The sequence below is a fragment of the Monomorium pharaonis genome, chromosome 8 (assembly GCF_013373865.1).
Source record: "Monomorium pharaonis isolate MP-MQ-018 chromosome 8, ASM1337386v2, whole genome shotgun sequence".
NCBI lineage: Eukaryota > Metazoa > Arthropoda > Insecta > Hymenoptera > Formicidae > Monomorium > Monomorium pharaonis.
In genome coordinates, this window is record NC_050474.1 from 14,029,464 (window position 1) to 14,057,418 (window position 27,955).

A 27,955-nucleotide genomic window follows, 5' to 3' on the forward strand; every position below is an offset into this window, starting at 1 on the left:
CACGCGTAGCAGAATAGGTTTTGACACGAATTCTAACTGCTCGACGCTCAAATCGAGTATGTCAGAGGGATGTGACAATATGAGAAACATTTTATATACTGAGCAATTTTGTTCGGCGCATTTCTATAAATAGATCGCTCTTTTATAATTTTTGTCACTTTTTGTCAGAGCATAGAGAAAGATAAAATGTGATTTGTACAACGTTCACCAGTGATTTAAGTAACAAATTTCGATGACAAGATAATGTCCGAAAGAAAGATACAGAGGCATGGAAACATGTTGCCGAATTCTATACGCGATATAATTTGCGGTCCGTCAAATTGCAGCAAGACAAACGTATTAATAAGCTTGTTGGAAAGTCCGCATGGAATACGTTTTGGGAATGTCTGTGTGTACTCGAAATTATTAGGACAACCGAAATATCGATTCTTGGAAAAATTGACACCGATTGAAAAAGTTGGTTATTTTGCATTCTCCAATAATTGTGACGTCATTCATCCGAGTGAAGCGCTTCCGAATTTCATTTCCATCTTTGATGATGTTGACGTTTACTATCGTGCGTACTTACTGTCGACTAGCAGTGACGAGAGATATTGATGCTACGTCGCACGTGCATATAGATATGTGTATGGTAACGGTGTTAACACTTAATAACTCATTTTACAACAGCTTTGTGATAATAACAACTAAACTGTTGCAATTACGTAAAAAATGTATACGACTTTATTTGTAGAACTTTTTACGACCTTTATTTTTTGTTTGACAACTTTTTCCGTACAATTAATACTTTATGAAATAATTAACAAAAATTGTTTTACCTTTGTAAGGGATTGGGGGGCGAGAGGGCCGCGTCGCCAAAAAACCATTTGGGAATTTTATTTACTAAATAAAAAGCTATATACAAAATTTCAGCAAAATCGGAGGGTTGTCGCTTTCGGAAGTACACCCGGTCAAAAATATATGGAAGCTGTTCTGAGCGGTAAAAAAAATCATCATAGATACTGTTTACGGAGTTTATTTCACCGACATTGGAACGATGTTCGGCGATAAACGCATCGATATACATAAAAATGACAACATAGTCATATGTAGATGGTAAAATATACGCGGGAACGCCTGGTCTGTATGAATTAATTTTCATGAAAATGCCCAACATATACACGAATAATGACCTGCAGAATTATAAAAACATACTATTGGCGAGAAATGCATACAGACGTAGGTATGTTGCACATAATCAAATAATGGGCAACAAAGTGTCTAAACCCAGATAGCACAATATATTCTGAAAATATTCTGAGAATATTATGAAAATGTCATGTCTGATATACGTAGGATATACTCCACGTATACTATGATATACTCAGAATATACTCAGGGTATTCCTATGTCCGCAGTAACATTGTTCTCAGTATATTCTCAGAATATCTTTTATGATATTCTGAAAATATTCAAAGTACATTCTCAGAATATCATCTATAATATTTTAGGAATATACTTCAAATATTCTCAGAATATCATGAAAGATGTTCTGAGAATATACTGAGAAGAATGTTACTGCGGACATAGAAATATCCTGGGTATATTCTGAGTATATCATAGTATACGTGTATATCCTACGTATATCAGACATGACATTTTCATAATATTCTCAGAATATATTGTGCTATCTGGGAACATGTAGATAAAAAAATTGAATGGTCTACAAACACTTACATAAGAAAATAGACCAATCGAATTTCTTATACATATGCTTATGCGCTTATGCAAGTTTGTGTGGATATACCTTTATTTTTGACTGAACTTGTTGCACAGTTGAACTTTTTTCTTTTTCTCTCCAATGAATAGAAAAAGAAGAAAGCTGAATCGTGCAAGAAGTTCAGCTAAAAAAACGGACCTATTGCTTTTGGATTGAAGCGCATTCCAAAACAAAACATCCAAGAGTGTCCTAATAAAAATATATTACTGAAATATTTTACTAAAAATTTCTCTCAATTGACCTTTTTCATTAAAATTTATTAAGATTCATTAAAATTCATTAAAATTTATTAAAATTTATTAAGATTCTTTAAAATTCATTAAAATTCATTTTATGAGGATGATGATTTGGGGGACCTATGGGATTGTTCCCACTATTACTGAGGCATGTGGAAGGGTGTGCAATATAAAGAGTTCAGGCATCGATACTCGTTTATTACAAGACGGACAGCAAAAGTTACTGAAACGTTACCGCTCGATCAATCGATGAAAGACGGACTTCAAAAGCTTTTTGAAAATGAACTATTACGTTCCAATCCAACAAAATGAAGCGTGTAGTAAATCGTAAGTATTTTTAAATTTTTTTTAGCAACATTTTATATTTCCTTTTATATCTATTCACATTTTATTTCTAACTTTCTCTGTATTCTTTTTACATTATCGCAACCGCGTTATACTCCGCGCATCCTGGGAAGGAGATTTGCTTTAACATCCATATTTGGACTATAAATATTTGGACATGGGAATCAGTATGGGGCTTGAGTCTTTTATGCAGATGATTCTTGGTGATAAGGCAATAAGATATCGCTGTCACGTCAAACATGGATAATAATAATTGGAAAACAGATGAATATCAAGCGACTCTTGCAGTTAGCCACCGCTACACCGCTATGGGTTGATAATCTTCTTATAGAACTCGTCAAATTACGTAACGAGAGTTATAAAATTCACCTTAAATAACAAAATTATGTTTATACATGAAACCTTCGACTGTACAATTTTTATTAAACCTTGAAGATGTTATCAATAATGCATATTTTAAGTTATCACAAGATATGTACGTAGTAAAAGAAAGATATAATCAATTTGTAAACTGCTTGCGAGTAATAAACGAAATAATATTCATAACGAGTGCGACGCAGTCAAATTGTTAAATGAAATATGCGTAAAAACTTCGCTCGTAGATTGCGAACTGATAGCTTATGCATGAGACAATATTGTATATGATACGATACGAAATGAATAAATGAAAAAAAATTTATAAATAATTATTCTACTTTATTTTCTCTTTTCCATATTCTTTTGCGATATAATGGCGTGTGCAGAACTGAGTAGGAGGTACGTAAATAAGGCGCAATGGGAATGCATGTATGTTAATGGATGACCGCATATGAAAGAGTGAGTGCAACGGATGAAAGAAAGAGAGCCGGGATGATAGAACTATATGGGCGTGCGGTTGGAGATATCGCGCATGGGCGACAGAGACAGGTTCGCAATAGAGGAAGAGCGAGCACCGTGGCGGCGGGCGCGGACTCCAATTCCCCCCTTTTTCGCTCTGAGGAAAGATCGCGGACCCGAAAATCCTGTGTCAGCAATTCCCGCACCGCAGGAACCCCCGATCCGCGTGACGTCATGCCCCGCGGGCTTACGAGTTCCCCTGCACACCCGCTCCCACTCAAAGCTTCCAAGTTAGAACCGATCTATGACTACTGACCTTGTTTTTTTTTTTTTCCAGGAAATCATTTATGTGTATTCTGCTTTCAAAAATGTAACACCAATCGAAATTTCGCTGTTTTTAGGTGACGATCGAGATGATGCCAAAAGCATTGGTGATATCTGTATCTCGAAGAGAAAAAGTAATTCAAAGGATTATGACGAGTACACTTTCAGTCAGAAGGAGAAGATTGATTCGAATGTATCGCTGAGTCAGGATATTATAAATGAAATTACACTTTATAAAGATCGTTTAACCTTTAATGCGTTAGCTAATGCGGACGATTACTCAAATTTAAACACTACTGTCAAATTAAACGATTTTGTCGATCAAAGTGGCGTAACAGATTCTTATATTGCAGAGGGATATTGTAATGAGAGTAAAATAAGCAAAGGAGAGATGGCCAAGATTCGAATGCACTCACACTTGCGTGTAAATGAAGAATCGAAACAAAAATTTGCGTATCGCGTAAAAAATGTGCGAGATGAACAAAATGATGCGAATAAACTTTTAATGCAGTTTAACATAATAAATGACAAGCGTTTAACATTTGATGAAGCTTGCTTGAAAGAATCCGAAGAGAGTAAATGTAACGATGAGAAAGAAAAAGATAAAAAGGAAAAACGTGTACAGTTACGGATTAATGCGAAAAAAAAATGTAAACCAGCATCGATATTCCGGAAAGCAAAGTCATTCTTTCGAAAGAAATCCCGTTTGGCACTCGCAAATTCCAACTGCACTCTGATACTGCCTGGTCATTCCGGCATTATAGGTAAACGATCTAAAAAGATTTGTGAAGAATTTCACTCCAAGGTAAATCGATCATTACATGGAAAAAACGGTATAAATAGTGCGAATTCTATATTAGAAAAATACGTGTCAAGACAAGGCCGAATAAACTTTCGTTCATTGACGAATCTACCTAATAATTTATTCGAGAAGCAGTCGTCCATTCCTTTAGAAACTCGAGAGCTATTGAATAAGAATTATTGGAAGTATTATTGGAATCTCAGACGTAAAATGGTGTCAGCCAAGTCAGCGAAGATGAAAAAAAATTACGAGTGCTTGAACGAAGATCATTTGTCTGAATCTCAAACATTAAGACAGTGTTCTGTTCTCTCTTGCATGATCAACATGACGCTTCGAGATTCCACAGTTATTGATGGAAGACAGTTTTCAGATCCGAAAGTAGTAACGTCTAATGCATGCATTTACGAAGCTTCTGAATCGCACTCTGTTCTCGCAAGAATGATTAAACGAAAAAAGCTCAAGCGAGAGAGTGAACGGTTACTCGGATTTCGAGCTATAGGTATGATAAAATCTCTAGATCTTTTTTTGACCTTAGGCATTTTTTTTCGAATCCTTTTTATAACATTTTGTTTAAAACTTTTATGTCACAATTGCACACGTTGAATTTTAATGTTAAGTTTTTATTGAAAATAGTACAATTTGTAACAATATGCGCTTGTTGCATCACTAGGCTTTCTTTGGCGTTACGCGTTGCACTTTGAACATTCATCGAACATTCATGATTAGCGCAATTTTTTTTTGTGTACGAAGCTTTTACTTATGCGCTTTTTGTATGCAATTGATAAGTGGCTATTCCAAGTATATGGGTCGTCTCCTAGGTGTTATTGATGGGGGGAGTATTTTTCTGACCTTACTTTTTCGACCGAGCATTGATGATACTTCTCGACGCGTCCCATCGCACGCTCTCACTCGCATTCGTCGTTCCTACTTATCACGCGCTTTCGCTCGCACTCATTCCTCGCACGATCTCACTCGCACACATTCCTCGTAGGCTTTCACTCGCACTCATCGTTTCTACCCATCGCATGTTCTCACTCGAACTCATTCCTCGCACGCTCTCACTCACGCTCATCCTTCGCACGCTCTCACTCGCACTCATCCTTCGCACGCTCTCACTCGCACTCATTCTTTGCACGCTCTCATTCGCACTCATCGTTCCTACCCATCGTTCTCACTCCTACCCGTTACATACATATTCTCGCACGCTCTCACACGCACGCTGTCGCTCCTACTCCTTTGAGTATATATACATGGAGGAGGAATTGCTATGGTTTCATGTAGACCGAAAGTGTGTCCAAGATCTGTGCGAGAGAGAAAGGTATATCATGATACTCGCTTTCTCTGCGCATGCGTTAATATCATTATTTGCACCGCAGTTTCAACACTTCTTGTGCATTTTTGTACTTAATTACGAATTGTATGTGTGTGTGAAACATACAATGCCAGCCATTGTACATATAGCGTTTGACGCATGCGCAGAGAGAGCAAGTATCATGATATACCTTTCTCTCTCGCACAGATCTTGGACACACTTTCAGTGCTGGCATTCTTCCTCCATGTATATATACTCAAAGTCCTACTCGTACGCCGCCATCTTTACACGCTCTCACTTTCTCTCACCGCGTGCGCTCTCGCTTGCTTTGCGATATTTCTATTAAGGAAAAAAGATATATGAAATAAAGAAAAATAGGTAACATAAGTTTTTATTCTTTAATGTTTAATTTATACATATAAAGCAGTGTAATAATTTTTCTCTTACGTACTAAACACTAAAGCCAAAAGCTCACAATCGAGAAGACGATGTTTATTAAAGATGTTGCTCGCGCGTATTGCGTTAGTTACTTGATCGGGATTCATTATGGTGGACGCAATATTAGAGAACTGCGTAAACTGCATATCGACATTATCAGTGATTTTAATTAGTCGATCGAACATTAAATCGACACAACCGTCCAGATCGAACATACGACGTACCGTCGACTCGGTCATTATCATGCGTACGTTTTGTGATTCCAAACGTATAAAGTTAACGTCACTGATTACACAAATTCTGGCCGTTAGCGGTACAACGTTAATAAAATTGTACAAGTCTTTATAGTCGGTTCGAAGGAGATTCAGAACGTTTAATCGCTGTTCGTAAAGTCCCTTCCACGTTTTGAGAGACATCAGTTCGTTCCCACGATGATCTCCTATGGCAATTTTCACGTAACTCGGCGGACCAACGTTGATGTCAATCTCGAGATATTTGTACCCCATACTTGTAAGCGCGTATTGTCTGCTTAGTACGCGAACCACGCTACGTTCCGACAAAGTACTGTGTAAAAAAGTTGAAAAATAAAAAGAGTTCAAAAGAAAATCAAACTTACGCGTCGCATTTTTTTTCGCACGACATAGTATCGTAGCAACGCTTCGCACCACTGTTGCTTTCTTTGGCGGAGAACATTTCATTCGAGCGGTTGACACAATACTGATCGTACAAAAAAAAATAAGCCGACTTATGAGTTACGATAGAGGGAAATTTTTTGGAGGAGAGGGGGAAGCAACGTTGAAATTTAATATCCTCCCTTTAGGGAATAATCTCGAACGTGTCGTAACACATTCCGATTCAAACGTTAAAAAACGTTAAAAGAACGTTAAAAATAACGTAAACAAATTCCGAGGACAGGGATAATAAGAAAAAACAATATATTTATAAAAAACGCATGTTTATTAATGACAATGCCACCAATTGAATATTTTAAATACATTTTGTAAAGCGTAATTTGTTGAATGCTGTGCACAACGTAAGGTATGCGTAACGTCCATCTCGTTTAACGATCTTATACACTGGCGCAAAAAAAAAACGAAACAAAATTTTTGACCGATTTTTAGGCAATATTCAAAGTGATGCAACTTTGCGAAAAATCATCCAAATTACATGTACTTTTTTTTAAATTAAAGGGCAAAGACTCTACTTTGAGAATCCCTACGCAAAAGTTTGATTTGTTAAGTGCGAACCTTTTGCATGAAAACCAAACATGTGTTTTTTAATTGAAAAAAGTAAAAGTTTGTTATCATTTTGCACAAGTTTCTCGTTAGAATCTTGCTAATATTAATTCAGATTCTGAAAGTTCATTCTTTTCTAAGCAATTTCAAAAAAAAAAAAAAACATGTCGATACGATGTTTTTTGTTGATTGCACGCTAGTTTGAAATTTGCACTGCATTTTAGCAAATAAATACGGTATTTTTTTAATATCATGAATTTTGAGTATCAATATGATATTGCATATTAATTTTATTCGTGTTTAACTCAATCATACCGCCGTCATCAAAGTGACCCGATCTGAACCACGTGGAAAATGACGATCGGATTTTGTACATCATGTAGCCCTGAAAAGGCTGATTTTTTAAAATAAAATTTGAACTTTTACTTTTTATGTATGAGTATGTGTATATGTATGTTTATGTGTATGCGTGGGTTTATGAGTATAGATGAATGTGATCTTCTGTTGACTTCAGTGAAATTGGTGCGTCAGCTATCCGTTATATTTAGATCAGTAAGTACAAATTTCCACCGATGAATTTCAGAGCCACATGATGTACAAAATCCGATCATCATTCTCCACGTGGTGCAGATCGAGTCACTTTGATGACAGCGGTATGATTGAGTTCAACACGAATAAAATCAATGTGCAATATCATATTGGTACTCAAAATTCATGATATTAAAAAAATACCGTATTTATTTGCTAAAATACCCTAAAATGCAGTGAAAATTTCAAACTCGTGTGCAATCAACAAAAAACATCGTATCGACATGTTTTTTTTTAAATTGTTTAGAAAAAAATGAACTTTCAGAATCTGAATTAATATTAGCAAGATTTTAACGAGAAACTTGTGCAAAATGATAACAAACTTTTACTTTTTTTAATTAAAAAACACATGTTTGGTTTTCATGCGATACAAAAGGTTCGCACTTAACAAATCAAACTTTCGCGTAGAGATTCTCAAAGTAGAGTCTTTGCCCTTTAATTTAAAAAAAAGTACATGTAATTTGGATGATTTTTCGCAAAGTTGCATCACTTTGAATATTGCCTAAAAATCGGTCAAAAATTTTGTTTCGTTTTTTTTTGCGCCAGTGTATTTTCATAATTCCTCGATATTTTCAACGTATATGTCTTCTCTTGCGTCATCCAGGAGCAAATTCCGCAGTCATTCTTCTTTCTCGTGTCGGGTGACCTCCTTTTGGACAGGTAACAATTGGACACGGCTCGATTGGACACGCACGATCGGACACGCATTATTAGACATAACTCGATTGGACACAGCAGGATTGGACACCGCGCAATTGGACACTGCATTATTGGACACCGCACGATTAGACACCGCATTATTGAACACCGCACGATTGGACACCGCATTATTGGACACCGCACGATTGGACATTGCATTATTGGACACTACATTAGTGAACACGGCACGATTGGACATCGCATGATTGGATACCGCATTATTGGACACTGCACAGTCTTCTAGTGAAATACATTTATATATCATATGACAGATTATCTAACCTCAGAAACATCTGGTAGAAAGAAACGTCGATCTGCCAGAAAAAAAGTGAATTTTAAACGTCTATATACGTATTTTTAGAAGCATCTTGTTTTGCGTGGAAAGTTTCAAACCCATGTGGTGCAGAAAATGCTCGCACGCACACACACATACACACACACACGGGGGGGGTGCAAGGGGGTCTTCGGCCCCCCTCCCGCACCCACCCCGTCCAAGTCGCTAACCCATGTAAACTGTATTAGAAATCTGCAAACACATGTAAATGTGTGTGTGTGTGTGTGTGTGTGTGTGTGTGTGTATGTGTCCAATCGTGCGGTGTCCAATAATGCGGTGTCCAATCGTTCGGTTTCCAATAATGCGGTGTCCAATCGTGCAATATCCTATCGTGCGGTGTCAAATCGTGCGGTGTCCAATCGTACCGTGTCCAATTGTGTGGTGTCCAATCGAACCGTGTCCAATTGTAAGTGTTCAATCGTGCGTGTTCAATCGAGCTATGTTCAATCGTTACGTGTCCAAACGGGATACTTCCCTCGTGTCACTTGACGTATACGACGGGCGGTGTTTTGTTTCTGGTAGATCGACCATCTGTTTTTATCGAAATCCAGATTCATATCGTCGTACGGATAACATTCCGAGTTTAGATACAGTTTTACGTTCGTCAGTTTACAATGATCGAATCGGCTCGTATCCTCGAGCATAACGTTCTTCCGACCAGCCTGCAGAGCGAAGATGACGTACCGCCGCTTCTCGAGCTAAGTAGCGGACTTGATGGCCCACGAATGTTTAGTCGTGCGCTACAATAGTGGAAACTCGTATAGATTCCACGAACGAAAAGCCATGCTCATATACCGCCCGCTTTCCAGAGCACGCAGCATCGACAGTTTATTTATCTCGTTCAGCAGCACGTGTGGTATTCGCCACTGTACTTTGAATAATTCAATTTTTGGCTCCCGCGCCGGATCTCCAACTAGACAATTGTTATCGTTGCGCGAGCGTATCAAAATTAATTCGTGACGAGTGTTAATCACCACGCGTCTGTAATCTTTGCAAAATCCCAGTAGCATGTTGAGCGGTACGCAAAAATTAAAGTATCCGTTTGGAGGATTCCACGGATTCCAGCCAGCGTTACTCGCAATCATAATTCTATCGGATGACATAGTTACATAGTTCTTGAGCGCGCTGGTTATTCCGACGTTCCTGTTGCGATCAATCTCTACATCGTCGAGCTCGTATCGAATCTCATTGAACATGAACTGATAGTTCATGTTCAATGAGATTGAACATGAACTGATAGATGACTCATAGTTATTTCCCAATCTCACATCAGACCCCGCAACTGTTTTTTTTTTTATCGTAAGTTTTCCCTTAATGTATAGAAAACTTTCAGATGGTAACGTGTATAAATCTTGCTGTTTGTTGTATAGGTATTCTTATCTCATCGCTGTGTTCGAGCGTTGTATTGGCAAACGGATTATACGTGTGAGTCTCGATCTTGACAATGTAATCGTCAAAGATTGGCTCGTCTTTGATGTTTAAAATGTCCGTCATTTTCGCACCGCAAATCTCAGAGATTTCAAAAATTCAACGTTCGACGCGGTGAGCTTCTTTTTCTTGAAACAGCTTGGTGATTGAATATTATTGAAAGGTATAGCAGGGATATCGGATAACTGTTGTAACGTTGGTGTTTTCGTTGTAAAGATGTTTGTTTTTTTTTCTCGCGTTCCGATGTGTTTAGTACGAGCATTTCACGTTCACGTTATCGTTGCAGTCGTCGTCGTCGCACGTGCAATCTGACGGTAATTTCTTCTCCTTGAAAATCAAGCAATCGTCTGTTCTGATCAACGACGCGTATCGTCAGATCCGTAACGTTCCGAACGATGATCGGCAGGTAAATGATCTGCGACGACCTTTCCGAAATCTTATAGCCAGGTGGCACGTTTGGTGAAAACTCGTGTATCACGTGCACGCTTTTGTCGTTGCTGTACGTGCCCGCGGTTACGTTGCACTCTACGCGGATAATGTTCACGTTCATTACGTTGATTGACACGTCTGACTCGTGCCATTTTCATGGTTCCAGTATACGCTTCGACGTGAATCCCAGCAGCGAGCCGATGTTATTGAGTTTACCAAAATTTATTTTATATGCGCATCTGATCTCACATCTCATCGCATTGCAGTTTGCGCGGATCGTTATCAAGTCTTCATCTCCACCATTATTGTCTTTAATTGCGATGTTACCATGCGTAATGTTTGAACGGGCCTCGTCGCGTCGCGGACGTATTTGTGAAATCTCGAGTTTCAAAAACTCGTTTATGACGTGCAACTCATACGATCCCTTGTTAATCGTAATTTCCACGTTGTCTTTACCAAAGTAAAATTTATTGTTCGAAGCATTCACGTTCGGTATCGTGTTATATGTTTCAAAGATTGTTAGACCGAGCTCGTAGTCGTCGTCGCTCAAATCTATTGCCGGAGAGTACTATGCCACGATGATGCTGCTCTTACTGTTCAGCGTAAGCGTCAGCGATATGTTTGAACGAATACTGAGTTTAAACAGCGCAACGTCAGTCTTTAAATCAAGTGTAAAAATAGCAGAAAAAGTTGTTCGCAGGTGCTCTGATCGTAGGTTTGATAGGACGTTAGATTGTATTTTATTTTTGCTACACTGTTTCCGAAATATCGTACGAGTTCTCTAGGTGGTCGAAGATTGCCGAAACTATCGAAATACATCACATGATTGTCTCTCTTTGTGTACGTTACCCAGTGAGTACCGAGGCCCGCCGCATCGTCCAGGTTTACGATATCGCTTTCGTTTAGACGCGCGCCGCTTATCGGTAACGCGTTACGCATAAACACTCCTCTGAAATATGGAATACGTATACGAATAGCCAAATGATGTAATTGCACGTTCGTCATAGCACCCACGGGTATTTTTAACACCTCTTTGAAATATATTTCTTTTCGCTTTTACACCTTTTCCGTATTTATATGGGGCGTGGTACAGACCTCGCCCGTCTTTGTACGGGGCGAGATAGACTCCGCGACCTTCCATCGCGTGATTGTGATGTTGCAGCTCCTCGAGTTGACGTCGCGCGGTTTTACCGCCTTTGATAATATCGGTAGAATCGGTAATGCACCGCCTCGTTTTGCAGCCGGAAGTATACGTTTTTTTTTCTTCGTCGTCATCTTCTTCTTGCTCTTCACGCTCATACCGATCTTTATCTTGGCTTTCATAGCTGCCCAGACGGCAGCAGCGGCGGCTCTTTCTACGAGAGCGCGATTATGCGTTTTCGTGCTTTGTCGGTAAGTATCTCGTCCGCTGCGTGTCTGTCGGCAAACTCGTTGCTTCGAGAATACGCAATATCGTGTTCGCGGCACGCCGCGTTTAGCGGATTTATACCCCGATCACCTCTAGTTAATCGCTTTTCCAAGTGTATTCATGGCCCGCAAAACTGATAGCCAGGGATATGTAACTCGAAGGGAAGCGCGTTTATCGCGCGATTTAACCGCGTTGATGGCCGCAGCCGCTTTTTACCGATTTGTTCGTCGCGAAAGCTGACATTCGCTACAATTCTTGATCAATGGTGCGGGGCCGTGCGTTCGATGTGCGTTCTCTGCCACGGTTGATTGTAATGCTCGTTACAGCGACGATAGCTTCGAATCTCTTAATTCGCTTTTAAATGTTCCGGAAGCTTGTCCCACACGTGATTGATATAGTTACCGCACTCGCGTAACAGAACAATCTTTGGCACAAACTGTAACAGCTCTGCGCTTAAATCGAGAATATCGGAGGGATGCGATAGTACGAAATACATTTTTGATACTGAGCGATGCATGACTTTGCGCTCGTATAAATAGGCGTTTGATCTTATCACTTTACCTAATATAAAAATAATGTTTGTGCAACAACCTGATAAGCTAGTAAAAACACGTGCGTAAAAATGTATAAAAATATAAAATATTTTTCAAGAGTCAATGAAATGTACGACGGAGACGTGATTTTACGCGTCTCCAAGAGCTATAGTTTTCTGTAGTATGGAAAAAGTGAAGTGGTTTCATTTGTTTGAAAATTCAACGAGAAACAGCGTCGTCCAGATCAGACAGCATCGTCAGTTCAGTTCAAAATTTCTTCGAGTAAAGAAGTGAAAATGAATCTTGAGAATGTTACGTTAATTGTAAATATTTTTTACTTATTTTATTTTAATATTAAAAAATTTTTATATTATTTATATTTATTTATATTAATACATTCTTTTGCTGCAGTGGCTTTGCTGTGAGAAAATATGTATCACAGTACTGGATTGCCTGCCGGCTCTGAAGTATGTGAGTATCCACAGCCAGGCAGCCTTCGAGGACGGCGCATCGCCATCCTAAATCCTTTAGGATTGATCCGGCGGCGTACATTGAGCTGCCCGCAATTGTGATAAGTACTCTTTTTTTTATATATCGTGTATTTCTGCATCTATTTAATGTAATTTGTATTTGTTTCAGTGTTATTGTATAGGACATATACGGATGTCCACGACAATTCGGATCCCCGGATACGTAAATATCGAAGAGCATAAAAACTGGGTGCAATCCGACCGCTAAGTGGAACGGATGTACCAAGATTGGTATTGAGGAGAGCGCCTTAGCGATAGCGGCGATGATGACCACGGAGACGACGATATTTTTAACCTAAAATTTTTATTCAACATGGAACCTCCCAAAAAATAGAATACGTAGAAGATTGGGAATACGATCTATTTGTAAATACTATTGTAAGTTATATCAATACAATTTATGATAGAGAATAAGAGAAAACATTTATGATAAATAAATTATACATAACATCTACGCAAAATGTAATTTAAAAATTAAAATAATAAAGGTGTAACGAATCTCCCGTCCGCCGGCATCACCGACCGCGCACAGCCCGGCCGAACACCCGCTGGGCCGCGAAAACGGGCACCGACCCGTCCTAAACGCCGCATAAAAGCGTCGAGACGATCCTCGTCTCCGCTCCGCGTATTCCCCCGCGCTTTCCCAGCCTCCACGGAAAGGAGCGAGCGCGAGAAGACCCGAAGATCCACGAGGATCTCCGATCCTCCATCCGAGCGGGTATAAAAAGCCGGTCCGGTGGAGGATACGACACTTCTCGATCCAACCGTGCTCTGGTACTCCGATCTCGACCAGAACACGACCAAGAAAAGTCTCCTGCGATACGGTTCTTAGGATAGAGTGTTCTCCGCCTTAACCGAGAGCTCTCGGTACCGCTCGCATCCGAACTCTTAATTTTTGCATCCGTAGCAGAGGGTAGAACGTACTCCGCCTTCGCCGAGAGTTCTCGGCTTCGGATATTCCTTAGTGCCCGATCACCCGGCTCGAACACCAAGGGGGTGGAGTGTTCTTCGTCTCCCTCGAGAGATCTCGAGATCGACCGGCGTTTTCTCAATCAATCAATCAATCCCGACGCAAGTCATACTCAGCGCGCAAATACCCCGCCTCACGCCGCGCACCGCGCACCAACGATCTCGGGGCTCCGACAGCTACCGCCCGCCGCACCGCTCGCCTCACCGCGTCACGGAGCGTTGCCTCGCGCCTCAGGGCATTGCCCGCCGACTCGTCACCGTGCCCCGCGACTACCACCAAACGATTTACGCGACCGGGAACAGCTGTTTTCGACCGTGCGACGTATTGTATATAGATTCACCTGTAAATAACGTACATAGCTCTCAAGATTTAAATATATTATATTATTTCTTTTACCGAAATCACGTCTATTGTCTCAGGGACCTTTCCTACACTCAATCCCGACGAATTAAAAGTCCGCGTAGGAAATACGGTCCGTTACATAGGTATATTATGGATTGTTAAGAATTAGGCCTTGTTCCTGACTGGAAATGACATGTTGTTGATGTGAGTCGCACGACCAACGATTATGCCCTTATAAGGCAATGTTTTGCACAAAATTCATGAAGTTCCGCGGCGAACTTGAAGTGGAGCTCAAGCGCGTTAAGTAGCCACCACGCGTATTTGTTCGAACTCACAAGAAATAAAGATTTGTTTGAAAATGCAAGTGAAACGCCTCGTTTGTCTTCTCACACCTTCACTCTCCACCTCCGGCACCGTGTGAGGGCTCCACCACACGTGAACATGGATCTTTTTTTTTCCTGCGTTCTCTTTTCTTCGAACGTCCTTCTCTTCTACTAACATGCACGCATGCAGACATAGACATCCCACGCATGGACGCACGCATGAGCACACATGTAACCACGGGCAGCACGCAGGCATGGATGCACATACGGACACATATACAAACGTACATACATACACACATGTGCACATTCCCCATAGAACCTATGCTGCACTCGTACACCTATAAAAAGAGCGTTCGATCATACTCTCTAGTCAGATTAAGAAAACATGAGATTCGTGCCACACCCGTTGACAATACGAGTTACAAATTACGACGATAAATTGCAACTAATGAGGGACAGCGGGGAGAGATGTAAGCATGGTGCTGCCGAATACTGTACGCGCCATCATTTGCGGTCCGTCGAATTGTGGTAAAACTAACGTCCTCATAAGCCTACTGGAGAGTCCGCACGGTGTACGTTTCGAGAACGTGTACGTGTATTTGAAATCGTTGCAACAGCCGAAATATTGTTATCTGGAGAATTTGTTGACTTCGATCGATGAGATAGGCTATTTTACATTCTCCAATAACAATGACGTCATTCCACCGAGCGAAGCGCGTTCGAACTCAATTTTCGTCTTCGATAATGTTGCGTGCGATAAGCAGAATGTCGTGAGAGAATACTTTTCAATGGGCAGACACTCGAAGGTTGATTGCTTCTATCTCTGTCAGTCGTACGCGAGAATACCAAAACATCTTATACGCGACAACACGAACCTGCTGATCCTATTTAAACAGGACGGTACCAACTTGAAACGCGTGTACAATGATCACGTAAATACTGACATGTCGTACGATGATTGCAGTGAATTATGTAGCGATTGTTGGCAGCATGATTATGGATTTCTAGTAATAGACAAGGACAGTGCGCCTGCTAACGGGCGATACAGAAGAAGATTTAATGAGTTTGCAATACCGCGAAGTGATAAGTTGTTATCGATATTTCGTTGGGGTGAAACGATATGGCTGAGAACAAAGATACGCGTGAACGCGAAAAGATTGCTAGAGAAATTGAGAAAACGAGCGAATCGATTAGAAAGAAACATCGTGCTTTGAAAACCGGTAAGATCAAGGAGGAGATCGCGACCAAGAAACACTTTGAACCGCTGATCGAACTGCTACAAAAGATTGTAGACAATTCCGGTATGCGCGAGATAAAGGACGATCCGCGTGACAATGACGCGTCGAAACATCGTTCACCTGTAAACATGAGAAAGAAGAGGGGAAAGAAGAATATGCCAGTAAGAGAAAACGGTCGAACGTCTCGTTCGATCTCTCCACAACACTGCAAAGATCTAGTCATTTACAAATTTCAAACGATGTACCAATGACAACCTCCACACCGTGTCCCACAACCGATAGAATTGCTTGAGAATAAGTAAGAATTCAAGAGGGGGTTCTGGACCGGGAGATCCGAGAGAGTGTGCGGAGGAAACTTATAGACGCGGGGGATGTTACGGCGGGAAGGGATGACGTCACATGGAGCCCCTGGGAAGAACCGCTTATCAGAAGAAACTGATATCTCGCATATCAGACAAACTATTTTGCGGTATTTTTGAAAAACTTAATATATTTTTATAAGGGAGGAAGGGGGTATTGATATCAAAAAATGCCGCCCTTTACCCCCTCCCTGTTTTGGATGTTAGATGGTGGGGAGAGGGGGTCAACGTTGCAATAAGTTTTTCATGCATTAAACATGTTGCAACATGTTTCACGAAAGCGTGATTGGCTCTAGATGATCACGTGATCTAGCTAAAACGTTGGCAACGCTGTAATTTTGTCGGGTGTGACAAGTGCTCTAGTTGAGACAAAGGACTAACAATAAAAAATTGTGGGAGAAAGGTGGGGGTCTACAATATAAGAAGAGTTCTGACAATGGTACCGCATCACTTGCGTGTTACAAGACGGATAGCAAAACTCCTTGACAACGTTGCTCCTGAGTCGATCAGTGGAAGACAGACTTCAAAAGCTTCCCGAAAAGAAACGTACAACATGAAATATTACGTTCCGATCCAACAGAACGAGGCGTACGATAAACCGTAAGTATTTAATAATCTTTAAAATTTTTCTGTATTTAATATTTATATCTTATATTTTTTCTATAACTCGCTATATTCTTTTTTATAGAGCATTATCGCAACCGCGTTATACTCCTCGTACGCTTTGGTAGGAGGTACGCTTTGACTGCTACAGCATACAAATACTTGGATGTTGGAATCAACGCGGGATCTATATCCTATGTAGAAATACTGCTTGGTGACAACAAAGGCAACCAGATAATTTTGCCATACGCAACATGGAAGACGTTTATGGATCAACGGGTCGATATTGAACGATTTGTGCAGTCAACTTTATTTGACTGAACAACGATTTGTGCAGTATCTTCAAGATTTTCAGTTCGCGATCTGATTATAAAACTTGTAAAAATACGCAAAATACGAAAATATTGTAAAGTTGGTGTTGCACGATAATTATATGTACATGAAGCCGTCAACCATACTGTTCCTATACGAACTAGAAGATTGTGTCGATTATGTATGTCATCAATTGGATCAACATACGTACAGCGTGAGTGATAAATATAAGAACTTTATTACTATTTTGCGTCAAAACCATATCACTAATAAAAACGACGCTGTAAAGTTATTACGCGAAAAATATGATAAAACTTGTCTCATGGAGTGCAATGTGCTTATATGACAAATAAAATGTGTAAAGAAATTATTAAGAAAACCGGTCTTGTAGACTGTGAGCTAATTACTTACGTTATGAATCATATTGTACGTTAAGCTTTATATAACAAAATAATAAATGTGTAAAAAAATAATATTGTTAGAATTATTTTTTCTTACATATAGTTCTAACTTAAAAGTTAACTTAAAAATTATTGTATAAATAAAACGAGATGGGGGAAAAAGGGAAATACGAGAGGATGAAAGAATGTAAAAAATGGATACGATATATATATTTATTTTTTATTCTTTGACTACCAATTAAACAGCTTAAATACATTTTGTAAAGCGCAGTTGTTCACATGATTCTGACATCGTAAAGTGTTTGTAACGTCCAACTTGTTTAGAGGGTCTATGTTTTCGTAATGCGTCTCGATATTTTCGACGTAAACTTCCTGTCTCGCCTCGTCCACGTACGCAATATTGGTAAAACGGTAACGCATTGCCTCGTTTTGCAGCCTGAAGTAAACGTTTTCTTTTTTCGTCAATTTTTTCGTTGAATTCTTCTTCATACCAATACCGATCTTCGTCTTGGCTTTCATGGCTGCCCAGACAGCAGCAGCTGCTGCTCTTTCCCCGAGAGGTGAATCTTTCGCGATTACTCGTTTTAGCGCTTTGTCCGCGAGTATCTTGTCCGCCGTGTGTTTGTCGATGAGCTCGTTGCTCTGGGAGTACGCAATGTCGTGTTCACGACACGCCGCGTCGAGCGGATTTATACTTCGGTCACCTCTGGCCAATGGCTTTTTCAGCCGAGTACGCGGACCGCAAAACTGGTAACCGGGAATATGTAGCTCGAAAAGAAGAGCGTTTATCGCATGGTTCAGCAAATGACCACGGCCTCTTTTTACCGCGATAGCCGGCATTCGACACAATTTTTGATCAACGGCGCGGGTCCGTCGATGTGCGTTCGCTGCCGCGGTTGATTGTAATGCTCGTAGCAACGACGATAGCTTCGAACCTCCGGATCAACCCTTATATGTTTCGGAAGCCTATTCCACACGTGTTCGATATAGTTGCCACACACCCGTAGCAAAATATGTTTCGGCACGAATTGTAACTGCTCGGCGCTCAATTCGAGTATATCGGAGGAATGTGACAGTATGAGATACATGTTTGATACCGATGCGCGATTTTACGTGCCTATAAATAATCCCATATCGCGACATGTTTCGTTCTGAATAAAGCAAAAATATAAGAGATGTTAGACATACGTAAAATGGTTATACATATGTACATAAAAACGGTTATACATATACGTAAGGATGTTTAAAACAAACGTGAAATGAACGTAAGAAGTACATGAATGAACCTGAAACGAACGTGTGAAGTACGTGAACGAACGTGAAACGAACGTAAGAAGTATGTAAACGAATGTGAAACGAACGTAAGAAGTACATGAACAAACGTGAAACGAACGTAAGAAGTACGTGAACGAACGTAAGAATATTAATTCTATATTAATTTAGCAGTCATCTTCAACAGGATCGCCCATTAGTACGCACAGCGATAAGCTGCGTCACGCCTGATTATTGATAAGCACAACGATCACGCCCAACCATTGTGAGGTATAGCGTCACGTCCGCGCGGCCATTGATACACGCTGCAATGAGCTTATCTTTCTTCGCGCGGCCATTGATACGCGCCGCGACGAGCTTATCTTCTTTCTTTACGCTTTCTCTGTCCGTACGCTGCATTCGCACACGCACATACATACTCTTATACATAAAGCATACGCTGCACTCATTCACCTATAAATAGGGCGTTCAATTCCGCCATATAGTCAGATTCCTAAAACATCAGATTCGTGCGACAGCCGTTGACGATATGTGTTACGAATTACGATAACAAGTTACGACTAATGGGGGATGACGGAGAGAGACGCAATGCTGCCTACTACCATACGCGCGATCATTTGCGGCCCATCGAATTGCGGTAAAACTAACATTATGATAAACTTGTTGGAATGTCCGCACAGTGTACGGTTTCGAGAACGTGTACGTGTGTTCGAAATTTTTGCAACAGCCGAAATATCGGTATTTGGAAAATTTGTTGAGATTGAGGAATGAAATCAACTATTTTACGTCCTCCAATAACTGTGACGTCATTCCACCAAACCAAGCGCGTCCAAACTCAATTTTCGTCTTCGACGATAATAATTGTGCTACAAGCAGGATGCTGTGAGAGAGTATTTTGCGATGGGTCGGCACTTGAACGTCAACTGCTTTTATCTCTGTTAGTCATACGTGAGAATACCTAAACATCTTATACGCGACAACGCGAACCGGCTAATCCTGTTTAAACAGGACGGTACCAACCTCAAGCACGTGTACAATGATCATGTTAACACCGATATGTCGTACGATGATTTTTTGCGTTATGTCACTATTGTTGACAGTGTGATTATGGATTCCTAATAATAGACAAGAATAGCTCATTTACTAATGGACGATACAGAAGAGGATTTAGGAAGTTCGCGGTGCTGCAAAGCGATTATTCGTCATCGATACTTCGTTAGGGATGGAACGTGAGCGATTGACGCTCTCTGTCAACATGATTGGGAACAATGATACGCGCGAGCGCGAGAAAATCACGAAGGAGATTGAGAAAATGAGCGAATCGATTCGTAAGAAACATCGTGCTTTGAAGACCGGTAGGATTGAGGAGAATATCGCGAGGAAGAGACACTTCGAGCCGCTTATCGAGCCGTTGCAAAAGATCGTTGATAATTCCGGCTTCCGCGCGATAAAGGAAGAACCACGTGTCGATGACGTAGGCGTCGAAACATCGTTAACCTAGAAGGATGCGATACTGAATAAGATACAGAGAAAACGAAAAGACACTCCGGACCGTGCATTAAGTGAATCAAACAAATGGATGCGATATATGTCAAACATGACAATGAATTTACCGTCGCCGTCGGTGCAACATATGTCAAACGATGCAATGAATATACTGTCGCTGTCGGTGCAGCGTACATTCAACGACGCGATAGATCCGTCAGCGATAACGTCCACACCGCGTACGGTAGCTGTACAATCAACGATTGAAGCTCCAAAACCGTTAAACAAGGCTCTCGAGACTGTTTTTGAATCCGCCGACGAATCGTTTGCGACAACCGTTCGAAATCGATTACAAACGTCAGAAAGTCTAGAAACGTTATCCCAGCACTTGGGGCCGCTGGGTCAAAAGTACATCGGAGATTTCCTTAGCGGTCGTAGTGAAAAAAAGAAAATTATGGATACCGTGTACGGCGTTCGTTTAGACAAGAATGGTATGATGTTGGGTAATAAAACGTTTGACGTCAGCAGTAGTGATCACATAATTATCGGTGATGTAAAATACGTTGGTACACATGGTCTTTACGAACTAATCTTTAAACGATATGCCGACGATTCAGTCTACACGGAAAACGATAAACGAAAGTACAAAGATATATTGTTAGCTACAAACGCGCATAAACGTAATTATGTTACACAGGGCCGATTATTAGATAGATACATTAAGGGATACAAGTGTAAGTATATAATTGCACCGTTATTAAGATATGATTTTACGAGCGGAATGGGATTACCTCGCGATATGACGCCAAACGATGATACAATCAGAAAGAAATTACCTCGCGCTATGACACTAAACGACAACGTAATCGATTACGTGCACTGGAACGATCCTAACGAACTGGTGGATCGTCTACGGTTGCTCAAAGCATCGAGCTGGTCATAACGCTCACGACAACGAGATGCTGTCCATCATCGAAGAACTTCGCGAGACAGGCCTTATTATAAATTAACTCGCGTATCGTCGAAACAAATCAGTTGATCGATGTCACTCCATACATCATATCAAACCTGAAAATATGAAATTACCGAAATCTAATGTTAATTCTGAAAAACGACGACACGTCGAGGAACTGCACGCTTCAGCGAGAAAAAATTTTCCACTGAGACATGTCATAGTTCGAGGATACGACGAGCTGTGGCAGGCCGATATCGTCAAAATGATTCCGTACTCGCGTTTCAACAGAGGTTACCACTACATACTCACCGTCATCGATGTGTTGAGCAAGTACGCGTGGGCTATACCGCTAAAGAGGATTATCGTGGAACATTTATTTCTGAAGTGTTCTACGAGCATGAGTTGCATCGCGCAACTCACCCGGACATATTTCTGGTGGAGAAAGTATTACGCAGGGAAGGAGACAATGTTTTTCTATACAAAATACTTTTATTATAATCATATGAAAAATGATTGATATATATAATGAAATATATAATTTTTGTGACATGTATGAAACATCTTCATTATCCTTCCATCGTCCATTTTTAACGTTGCACATAAATTATTCAATTAATTAAAAACAAATTATTCAATTAATTAAAAAAACATAAAACGTAAAATATAATATATACAATATGTGTAACATGTAAAATACATAAAGCGCTAAATGTAAAATTATAAAATAAGTATAAAATGTAAAATACATAAAATATAAACTATAAAATATGTGAAACGCAAGATGTAACATGAAAATATAAATGTAATGTATAAAATACATAAAACGCAAATATGAAATGCCTGTACAATACAAAAATATATTATAAAGGTATATTTGATAATGTCCCCACGGCAACGTCTTTACCGAATCAGGTACGAGATACCGCTTGTCGTCGTATGGACTTGGAGCGATTTTCGTTTCACATAACGTGTATACCTCATGCAGTTTAGATCGTATGCACTTTTGATGACGCGTCATCTCTATCTGATCTCGCAGACACCGCATGTAGTTGTCGAATGTTATCGTTCTTGTGACAACGTTACACTTTACACCTTTTGCTTTTTAGTGTCATCTTTTCCATCCACCTTTAACGCGTACATTTTCGCTCTGAGTCCAACTCGGTCATTATCGCACCGTTATTCTCGTCCTTCATTAGCCCAGGAACTTTCTTATTCGCGAGTGACGCGTTACCAGTCGGATAATCGTTCGTGTCGAACCTTGTGATTTCGCGTTTTATATTTTCATACACGTCATCACATTCAATGTGGTACACGAGAATACCAGTGTCTGTGTACATGACTGTAGAGTTGTCATGATACAACGCATGTACTCGTAATGAAATTCATACAAGCAAATTTTCGATATGTCTAATCAGGGTTATAAATAATGCATTACTTTTTTTAATGCATTACGGTTTCATTAAAAAATATTTTTTCAATAACTAATGCAAAGATCCTTAATTACGCACTACTTTTTTAATAAGTAAAGCGATTATTTTCATTACTTTTTTAATAAGTAATGCGATTTTTTTCATTACACATTACTTTTTAAATAAGTAATACGATTTTTTTTTATTACGCATTACTTTTTTAATAAATAATGTGATTTTTCTTATTACACATTACTTTTTTAATAAGTAATGCGATTTTTTTCATTTTGCATTATTTTTTAAATAAGTAGTGCGATTTTTTTCATTACGCATTACTTTTGAAATAATTAATGCGATAGTTCCTATTACGCATTATTTTTTAAATAATTAATTCGGTATTAAAATATTTGTAGCCCGAGCTCAATTACAGCGAATAATAATTAACAATGATGCTAACCGTAAAAAACATCATTTTTGGATATTTTTCATACATTTATTCAATATGAAATGATGAGCGTGCACTTGACTTAAACCGAATCAAAAATGAAATGTAACATAAAATTCAAATTATGTGGTCACGAATTGACAGTGTTCTAAATAATGCATTACTTTTTGTAATGCATTACGGTTTCATTAAAAAATATTTTTTTAATAACTAATGCAAAGATCCTTAATTACGCATTACTTTCTTAATAATTAATGCAATTTTTGTTCATTACGCATTACTTTTAAAATAATTAATGCGATTTTTTTCATTACGCATTACTTTTTTAATCATTAATGAGTAGAGAAATAATTATTTATTAAAAAATTAATAAGCAATCCATTATTTTTTAATTTGTATCTTCATGACCCTGTGTCTAATATACATATATCTACATTAATCGGTTTGTTGAATTTCACCTCAAGTTTTCGGAGTTTGATGGCAATTAAATTTTCTAAAAAAATAGTACGACTGTGAAAGTTTGCTTTAGCGATCATTGCCTCCGCACCATACAGTCCTTTCCATTTTATCAAAAGTTTTACATCGATATGATTGCGCACATTTTCCATAGTTTTCCCGAATACGGCATTATTCATCATTTTGTACAAATTTTTCTCAAAATCGTTTTTCGCAAGGGTACAAAATTGCGTGTTTAGTTCTATATAACCGCGAAGCCATGCGGATTGAGCGAATTGTAATACCCGGTGTATCCGTGTTACGCGGAAACCATGACGCATGCATTGCTGCAAGTTGCGATAATGAATGACGTACCGCTTCTTATCGTGCAAGGTCGCTAGAAGTTTACGTTCTCGCTTGCCGGGTGGTTTATCGCGCGTCGGACAGAACGGTAGGTTAGTGTGTCGATCGTGCAGACGTTGCGGATATTCCAGATCGACTTCGAGAATGTTTCCGCCCCTGTGGGCGAATCAACAGCGATCGCGTTCACGTTAAAATTTGAAACGTCTTCAACCCATCGAAATTCTCCATAGGGCAACGGCTGACACATTGCCTATCCGTACAAATTATTCACATCGAAATACATAAGGTACGACGATGGTTTCGATTGGTCGTACGTTTCTGCATGTACTTGTTGTTAACCTGCGCGTATCTGCTGGAACATTCACTCAGACCTCCGCGTATATCGCGCTCGATAAACATTACCATATCAATGTCGGTGAGCAACTCGAAATTGACACGCGTATATTTAAGCATAGCGTCCCATGTGAAACCTGGTAATATACAGTAATGCGCGGGGTCAAGACCATAACTTTCGACACATTTATCGCGAAAATTTTCAAAAACGTCGGCAATACATCTGTTTTCAAATACAGATCGCTGTATTTGCCCAGCGTTTGAATAGAGAACCGATCCCATACGTTCTTGGCGTGCGCGTAATCGCTCTCGGACACGGTATCGCCCGTCAACGAACAAAGGAATGATTTGGCAACGCGTTTCCTCCAACTTCTCGACGCAGTCAACGTACTCGTATGGAAATGTGCCTTTACGAGTCAATAAATCGAATTCTTTGTTAGATAGATTCGATAATTCATTACGTACAATTTTGAGTTTCTCTTTACCGAGAAATGATGCCAATTTTTCAAGACTGGAATTGAGAAATTTATACGAATCTATGAATCGTAATTTTATGGAAAATAACCGGTATGTACAACACATTTTTTAAAAATAATAATAGTAATCTTTATTTACGGGTTTACACCCTTTAGTATACAGTAATAATTATAGGACAGACAATGTTCAGTTTTGACATCGAGATAAGTGGTAATACAATTTATCAACCATCAAGCTGTGATAATATTTGTGTTAGTTTTTGCTTAAAGACTAAAACCGTGCAGTCAAAATAATTTAAAAGAATATTTGTTTGCAAAATTTATCATTCTGGCAACGGGCGAGAATGTCGCATAGTTGGTACGATGGTACTCAGTGTAGAAGAGGAGGCACCGTCTGAGGTCTCTAGTTAGAATATTGAGCTTAATACAACACAGTAATTGCGGGTACTATATAAAACAATTTAGTAGTTTAAAGAAAAATGTAAGATCGAGATTAACCCTTCTTTGTTTAAAACTAAGTAGATTCAATTGTTTCTCTATGGCATAATAGTCATGACAGTTAAGTTCCATGGGATTTCCCAATCTATACGCAGCCCAGCGCAAAAATTTGTGCTGTACTCGCTCAATTAGTAGGTTTTGCCGTTGATAGTGCGGAGAGCAGACGACAAAGCAGTACTCCAACTTAGAGCGGACAAGAGCACAATATAACAATCTTAAGGTGGTGACATTTTTGAAATGTTTTCCCCAACGAAAAATAAAACCTAGCATTCTGTATGCGGCTGATACTGTGTCCCGTATGTGATTATTGAATGTTAAGTCGTTTGTAAATCTAACATCAAGATCACGGACATTGTATCGGAAGCGTAAAGTTATTTATTTTATAACTTGATAAAAATGAATTGTGTTTGCGCGTAAAATGAATAGTAAAGCACTTAGACACATTCAGTTGAAGACCGTTTTCCTTGCACCAGATATCAAGCGCATCCAAATGTTGCAGTAAAAGCGATTCAGCCGGACCGTTCACTCGTTTGAAAAGTTTCAGGTCGTCGGCAAATAGTAAAAATTCACTGTATTTAAAATATTTCCCTATGTCATTTATAAATAATATAAATAGAAGAGGCCCAAGGTGGGATCCTTGCGGCACCCCTGATGAGACAGTAACTGCCCTAGACAGGCCACTCTTAAAACGTACATGTTGGGTTCTACCAGAAAGGAAGCTTGATATCCAGTGCAAAAGAGAGCCCTCTATTCCCAGCAGCTGGAGCTTCATCAATAGTCTTGTATGGCTAACCGTGTCAAATGCTTTCCTAAAATAAATAGAGTTAACCTGATTACCACTGGCGATCGATGAGGTTAAAAAATTATAATAGCTAACAAGATTCGTGGTCGTTGAGCGACCAGAAACGAATCCGTGTTGCTCTGCAATTATTACATTTTTACAAATTAATCCAAGCTTTTGTGCAATTATACTCTCAAATATTTTTGGCATTATACTTTGCTTGCAAATGGGTCGGTAATTTGAAATAACTGGCAATCACCACCCTTAAAAATAGGTACAACCAGACATTTCTTCCACTGGGCCGGAAATATCCCCTCGGTTAGTGATTTGTCAAAGATTAACTATAAGAATCTGGATGCGATATAATTACGTGATTTTAAAATTAATGGGGGAACGCCATCCGGCCCAACAGCACAGTCATCTGAAATATCGTTGATCGCATTAAACACATCAGTAATGCTGATATCCAATGATAAGAGATCCAGTGAGGTCAGTGGATCTCGATTGCAGTCAAGGCCGCTGCCACAGTCGTCACTGCCGGCGTAAATAGTCTCAAAAGAGTCCGCAAAACAATTTGCAATTGACAGATTATCACAAATTGCTTGGTCATTATGCAAAATATGAGAAGCGCGAGATTCTGAGGATCTAGTATTTCTTACGAAATTCCAGAAGAGCTTAGAGTTTTTAAGTAAGGCACATTCTGTATTCCGCACGAACTTGGCCCAGCATGCAGATGACAGGGACTTACATCTATTTCTAAGATGGGAAAAGGACAAGTAGTCGTAATATGAGGAAGTATGTTTGTATTTCTGATGTGCAATCTTGTTGGCCCTTGTTAAGGAAATCAGTTCTTTCGAGAACCATAAAGGATAGGACGATCTTATAATAATGTGAGAGGGAACAAATGCAGCCATAACTGAGTTTAGGTGAGAATACAGTATGTCAGTTGCCTCATCGGCCGATCTGTTTGCAAAAACGGCATCCCAGTAAACATGACTCAAATAATTGTTGATTCCTGAGTAGTCAGCGCGATCAAAGCACTGTCTTCGCAGCGCCGTCTTCGTAGTGCCTTCAAGCAATGGGAAGGGTAAGGAAAATTCGAGCGCCGGATGATGTACATCGCAAGGAATAAGAGGTTCGGTGGCTGTAGTTATTTTTAGGTTCTTGAGAGATGAAAAAATAAGATCAAGAACCCTACCGAGTGTATTTACCACCGCATTGTGCTGAGTAAAATTGCAGAGATTGAAGTACTCAATTATTATCTCAATATTACTATCCTGAGAGCCACTCACATTGTAATAATTCATGGAGGAATTAAACCAGGATATGCTCGGCAAGTTGTAATCGCTCAATACGATAAATTGTGCGGAAGGGTAAGAATGCCAAACATCCAAAACACAACGACAATGAGATTCGTAAACATCAACAGAGGAGTTTGGTGGAATATAAACAGCCACAAATACGAATTGACGATAATTTATTTTGACCTCGACAAAAATATGTTCAATGTTAGAAGGGGGCACATCAATACGCTGACAGTAGAAGCAATCACGAACAGTAATTAATACACTACTACCACGCGAGAAGGTACTCGTGCGCTCATCTCTATCACATCAAAAAATCAAAAAATCCCCTAGACCCAGTGCGGCATCCGAGTTTAACCATGTCTCGGTTAGAATAATACAATCAAGCTTTGTATCAATAAAAGCGATCGAGATAGGCAAAATCGGTAGTTT

At 39.6% G+C, this 27,955-nt stretch overlaps 2 protein-coding genes across 2 annotated transcripts in view; one reads left to right on the forward strand and one right to left on the reverse strand.

Annotated features, from left to right (window-relative positions):
* The window catches only part of LOC114255598, a 131,469-nt gene that overhangs the window by 76,834 nt on the left and 26,680 nt on the right, over nt 1–27,955 (forward strand). The window contains exon 6 of the mRNA XM_036291578.1: nt 3,558–4,781. Within this exon, the coding sequence (XP_036147471.1) occupies nt 3,558–4,781 (1,224 nt within the window). The remainder of the gene's footprint in view (nt 1–3,557; nt 4,782–27,955) is intronic.
* LOC114254587 lies at nt 5,800–6,896 on the reverse strand. The gene has a single exon (XM_028191158.2). The coding sequence runs from the start codon at nt 6,728–6,730 to the stop codon at nt 6,038–6,040; it is 693 nt and encodes a 230-aa protein (XP_028046959.1). The 5' UTR covers nt 6,731–6,896; the 3' UTR covers nt 5,800–6,037.